Genomic DNA, 5,833 nt, shown 5'->3' with positions numbered 1-5,833 from the left:
CCAGGGTGCAGGGGTAAGGCTGGAGGCTGAGGGTCACCCAAGTCCCGTGCATGTCCCTCAACTCTGCTGGTTCTTCCCAGTCCTCTCCTCTTTTTGGAAACAAGAGGCCAATTCAGAGAAGGGTGGCGCTTCCCTCTCGGGCCCCATCTGAGGCCTGGCCTTACCCACCCTTTCCCCTGGAGACGATGGGGATGGGGACATGTCAGGCCGGCCTCACCTGCTGCGCCTGGGCGCTGAGGGTGTCATAGGCGATGCTCCCCACCTCCCAGTTCTTCACACGAGGGAACTTGGGCCCCTCCGGGGGCTGGGTTAGCGGGGAGCTCGGAGGGCTGTTGGGAGCCAGGGATAGAGTCATCAGGAAAGGGTTTGTTTCCTTTTGGCCTCCCCAGGTGTCACCCGGAGGCCACTGTTACAGCACAGGCGATCTCAAGGCCCACCTGCTGCATGCCTTCTGACATCCCCCATGCCTTAGGAGGTAGGCGTGAGCTGTGCCTCTGTTTATAGACCAGGGTCCTGGGCCACAGGGGCTGCTGGTGCTGAGCTCCTGAGTCCCTGCCCAGAGGCTGAGTTTGCACCCCACCTGCAGCACCCACCTCACCTCTTCTGGAGATGGGGTGTCCAATCCCCACAAAGTTGCTATAAGCCCTACCCTGAGGGGGACAGAGCCTGGTGCTTGAGTGGAGGGAAGCCCTGCAGGGATTCCTCAGCCCTGATTTCCCTCCACACTCACACCCCCTCCTGACAGCAGCCCCTTGTGTGAAGGGAAGCCTCGCAGGCCTTATCACTTCCTCCCAGAGCCACTAGCGGCAGGGAGGAAGGGAGGGACTCAGGCCAAGGGTGCGCCTGAGCAGCAGGGCCCCAGCCCTCAGCCTTCCCCGCATAGCTGCCTGCAGCTCCAGCCTGCCCCCCGGCCTGGCACCCCACCAGGCCTCTGGGTCCTTCCTCTCTACTGGGACCTCTGCCCCAGGGAGGACTCTTCTGGGAACTGCATGGTCCAGTTTTCGGGTGACAGCCACTAGGAGAGGGGGCTGGAGCAGGGGAAAAAAGGCTGGTGGCTCTGTCTTCTCAGTCCCCTTACCCCCAGGGCCTGAGTCTCCTGCCCAACTCTCTCCCTCTTCTGGGAGACCCCACCTTCTCACTCTCCTGTAACCACTGCTGTCCGCTCCTTTCTTCTCCAGCTAAATAATCATCGCTGCAGTTGAATGCTTGCTGTGAGCTAGAAACTTACTACCCCACAGAGTAAGTATTGCCGTATCTCCGTTCTATAGAAATGGAGGTTCAGGGAGGTTAAGTAACTTGCTCAAACAGCTCTTGGCGGCACAGCAGCATTCAAACCCTGGCCGGATTCTATAGCTGGCACCCTTACTCCCAGCTTTCACCTGCTGACTCTGATCCTGGTCTCCTTTCTGAGCCTCCCAGACTGTCCTGTTCTGTGCATACCGATAGCCCTTTCGCATTTGTGACCTGGCTCTCCTGGCTGGGCTACAGGTTCCAGACCTTCCCAGCCCCAGGCTTCAGGCCTTGACACCACCCTTGTGCCCACCTGCTCCTAGCTGCCTGGCCCTTACCTGTGTTCTGGCGCTGGCGGGGGTAGGGATGCCGGGGCCCGGCTGGGCTCAGGGGCAGAGGTGGCTGGGCCCTGCTTGCCGCACAGCCCAAGGCCCAGCCCCAGCCCCAGGCCACAGGGTGGCCCAGGTTCCTGGGCCACACTCTTCAAGTTGCCCATGGCACTGTGCGTCCACTCTGCTGCCCGCTCCAGCAGAGCCCTGGCCTTTTCCTTAGGAAGAGGGAGGGGACCGAGAGGAGGGGGCAGTGGGAGGGGGCTCTCCAGTGCTGGCCCTCGCCCCGCCCCTGTCCCATACACAATGGGACAGGAACAAGCCCGGCTGGGAGGCTCTAAAGCCTCAGCTCCACGCCCGCCAGCCTGGAGGGTGGGGGGCCGGACGCCTGGGTTCCGCTGTGAGGACTGAGGCTGATAAGTGGGACCCAGGTGTCCAGCAGAGCCCTGGGGCTGCAGCGTGGGGGCTGGGGTGTGGGGGAGTGGCAGGGTAGAGCCACCAGGGGGTCATAAAGGCCCTTCTGTGATGTGGCATCAGGCGGAAGGGCCTTTGGCCTCACCCCTGTGAGCCTTTCCCTGAAAGGTCGGGCAGAAGGTGAGCACCCTTTCTGCAGCAGGGCATGGCATCCCACACTCTCAGTGACCACAGGGACCTCTAGGGTCACGCAGGTTCTCTCCTTCACCTCCCCAATACATACAAGAGCTCCTGGATCCCCACCCTTGAGTTCTTTTGGGTTCTTGGGGATAGAGGCCCAGCAAGGATGCAGTGACTTTTTGTCCTTGAGTCTGACATTAGGGTATACCTTCCCCTCCCAGCCCCAATTTCCTGGAACCCCCACACCCCCATGACTCAAGTGGGGGACACAAAAGAGCAGGAAGTTGCCATCCAGGGCCTCCACCCCCACCCTGTCATTCAGTGACGCATGCTTCCCAGGGCTGCAGGTCAGCAGAGACTAGGGCCGAGGCAGGGTCAGCCAGCCAGGGAAGAACTTTATGCCTTGGCGAGAGCATGTGGGGCTAGGGAAACTACAGTTCCTAGAATGCAGGTGGGGCGTACCAGTGCTCTCAAAGCACTTCAGGCCAGAGTGCATGCTGGGGTTTGTAGTTCTGTGCCATCTTGGGAGGGGGCTGGAGAAAGGCCACTAGCTGGACATCTGGTCCACAGGGGTCGAAGCCTCATGATTTTGAGACCTCAGAGACTGAGAGAAAGTTCAAGAAAGAAACAGAAGCTGAGAGACTGGGAGAGGCAGAGACTGGGAGCGGCAGACAGACAAACAAACAAGAGAATTTTTGTTGGCCAGACTCCTCTGAAAAGCAGTGGAGGATAAGATTGGGGTGGGTCTGGGTGGGGGACAGGCAGGCGGAAGGAACGGGCTGTGCTCAGAGATCTGGGGTCACACCAAGAAGGTGGGGTCTGCCAGTTTTGGAGGGTGGAGGGTGAAGGGGCCACATAAGCATGCAGAAGGCTGTTCCTGGACACTAGCGTGCCCTGCTGCCCCTGTCTCAGGAGGAGGGAGATGGAAGGGCAGCTTGGGCTTTGTCCCATGGCCCCAAACCTGAGGGCCACCCCACCCCATCAGCTCGCCTTCCCAGTGGGGCAGGGGATGGGATCTAGCCCCTACTTTTCAGGCATCTTCCACCATGCTAGAGGAGACAACAGATCCCAAGTCTGGCTTCCGCCACCACTTGAAATGTGCATGACCAAGGATGACTCATTTTCCCAGGTCCCGGTTAATGGAGCTGTGACTGGCATCCTCGGGGTCAAGGTGACAGCCAGCATCAGATGCTGACATCCTTCTGTCTTTTTATTTTTTAGACAGTCTTGCTCTGTCACCCAGGCTGGAGTGCACTGGCGTGATCTTAGTTCATTGCAACCTCTGCCTCCTGGAGTAATTCTCATGCCTCAGCCTCCCAAGGACAACAGGCATCCGCCACCACGCCTGGCTAATTTTTTTTTTTTTTTTTTGAGACGGAGTCTCACTTCTGTCGCCCAGGCTGGAATGCAATGGTGCTATCTTGGCTTACTAAAACCTCCGCCTCCTGGGTTCAAGCGATTCTCCTGCCCCAGGCTCCTGAGTAGCTGAGATTACAGGCACCTGCCACCACACCTAGCTAATTTTTGTATATTTAGTAGAGACAGGGTTTCACCATGTTGACCAGGCTGGTCTCAAACTCCTGACCTCAGGTGATCCACCTGCCTCGACCTCCCAACAGGCTGGGATTCCAGGTGTGAGCCGCAGTGGACTGCCGTTGTCTTCTTGCCTGCACCACTGGCTGTGGCCTGTCCCTGTGGCCTCCTGACCCCTCCCAGGCCGTCCAGTCCCATCTGTGCTCCACGCTCTGCTAGATTCCTCTGGAAAGCAGGGCTTACCTTACGCTTTGGCTCTACCCAAAACCCTCAGCCAAGGCCAAAGCCGCTCCAGCACATTGGCCTGGCCCTCAGTTTCCTCAGTGCACTGCTTGAATCCTCTGTTCCAGACAAATGGGCTTTCTCATGTTTCCCTAATGGTCCTGTGCTTCCCTGCCCCTGGGCCGCTACTGTGCTGTTCCCTCCACCTCTCCCTTCCCCCTTTGACAAATGAAAATCTTTCTCTTCCTTGAGGCCCAGCCCGGGCAGCTCTGGAGGTGCACCACCCATACCTCCCTCCTAGAGAGCAGGTACCTGCTGCAGAAAGTGCTGGTGGCTGACAGCTTTCAGATGCCAGCCTTCAGTCCAAGGCCATGTGCTTCCCTGGAGGCTTGTGTAGGATATAATAAATTCCTCTTCTAAGGTTTTAGACTGTAAATTGTTAAGTACAATGAGTTCTGAGATCCTCTCCAAAGAACCAATGCATCAGTATGTTCAGCTCCCCTGTTATTTGTTCTTCATTTTAAAGTTTAACTTCCATGTACTCTTCATCTCCTTTCCCCTAGTTTCAGTAAACAACCCCCTCCTAGCCTCTATCACCTGCTCCAACCTGAGTCACTCCTGGTCACCTGCTCTGACCTGAGTCATCCTGAGTCACCTGTTCTGTAACCGTAGTTCCTGCCAAACTACTCACCCTGCCAATCCGGCTCGTACCCCTGCTCTCTTTAAAATAGCCAATTGCAATTAGTTTAGATTGTGTGGTCCAACCCTAGCCAACAGGGGAATGACACAGCAGTAGGGGCTAGCTGCATTAGGGATAAAAACCCCTTCCCTTCCCTTGTTCAGGTGTGCTCTCGCCATTTCTCCATCTGTGAGATTCATCCTTCTCTAAAAGTAAAATTGCCTTGCTGAGAAAATTTGTATCTGAGTGCTACTTCTTCTGTGGCACCGAAAAATTCTTTCTAACACTAGACAGTAACTGAGCCCCAGGGTGTCTGTGGGCTTACCATCCCCTGCTGGGCTGATGTGAGGCCCTTCTTCTTCCCTCCCTTGCAGATGTGAGCCCAGCATTGTGGGCCAGATCCTGCCCCTGCCCGTCCTGCTCCTGCTCCCAGTCACTGTTACCTTTCTCAGGCATTGCCCCCAGTATTCCTCTTATGCTTCCAACTCCTGGGACCCTGCTTCCTGAAGGACCTAACCAACACAGCCGCAGGATGATTCCTCTGTGAGGCCTTCCTTACGTCCCCTTCTCCATGCTCCCTGGGTGGCTGTCACCCTGTCCACAAGGCCCTGGGGACAGCTCTTTCTCTGGGTTCTCCTGGTTGTGATTTCTGGGCAGCTTGGTCTGTGGGTGTGGGTTCTCACTGAAATGAACCTGTGTGCTCTGGAAGACACAGGCCAGTTCCCCTCTGTGGGGATCCTCTGCTGGGTTGAGGTCCTGCACTGAGCAGGATTGCTTCATACATTGGCTTGTTTTGTTGCAAATGTGTGCAGCCACCTGGGGACTGGAAGCTGTGTTCTGGTCCCCAGGTGGCTCACTGAGAGGCAATGGAGAGGGGCCACTGAGAGGGGAATTAGCTGAGGCTAGATGGGTCTGGGTGGGCAGAAAGAAATCAATCTAGGTGAAGGGGAGGGGTCCAAGAAGGAGCACTCTGTGACCACAGGGAGGATGGGTTTACAGTTCAGTACAGCCAGCACTGAAGGCTGAGGGTCACAGGGAGGATGGGGTCCAGTTCAGTACGGTCAGCGCTGAGAGCTGAGGGTCAGAGTAGGCCTGGATTGGGTTTGAATTGGGGTGGAGGATGCCATGGCAGGGTCTTAAGAAAAGGAGGAAGAAAAAGTCAAACAGACAGGAAAAGTCAGAGGTGAATGCTCTCTGGACAGGGGATTCCCTGCTTCCCCTTTCTTGGGCCGTGGCCAGTGTTGTC

The 5,833-nt window shown here is 56.9% G+C and overlaps 1 protein-coding gene across 5 annotated transcripts in view; it reads right to left on the bottom strand.

Annotated features, from left to right (window-relative positions):
• The window catches only part of NOS3 (nitric oxide synthase 3), a 28,511-nt gene extending 23,994 nt beyond the window's left edge, over positions 1-4,517 (bottom strand). For 2 of the 5 annotated variants that reach the window (XM_026449122.1, XM_026449123.1), the window contains exons 1-2: positions 1,569-1,726; positions 218-329 (exon numbers count right to left, since the gene is read on the bottom strand). In XM_026449122.1, coding sequence (XP_026304907.1) covers positions 218-329; positions 1,569-1,726 — 270 coding nt within the window. Of the gene's footprint in view, positions 1-217; positions 330-1,568; positions 1,778-4,220 lie in introns of those variants that run through there. The other 3 variants (XM_026449120.2, XM_026449121.1, XM_026449124.2) reach the window with 3 other exon arrangements.
• Between the last annotated feature and the right edge of the window lie 1,316 nt (positions 4,518-5,833).

Source organism: Piliocolobus tephrosceles, chromosome 8 (genome assembly GCF_002776525.5).
Source record: "Piliocolobus tephrosceles isolate RC106 chromosome 8, ASM277652v3, whole genome shotgun sequence".
In the NCBI taxonomy this organism is placed as follows: Eukaryota; Metazoa; Chordata; class Mammalia; order Primates; family Cercopithecidae; genus Piliocolobus; species Piliocolobus tephrosceles.
The sequence above is the reverse complement of the archived record's forward strand: the minus strand, read 5'-3'. Positions and strand labels throughout refer to the sequence as shown.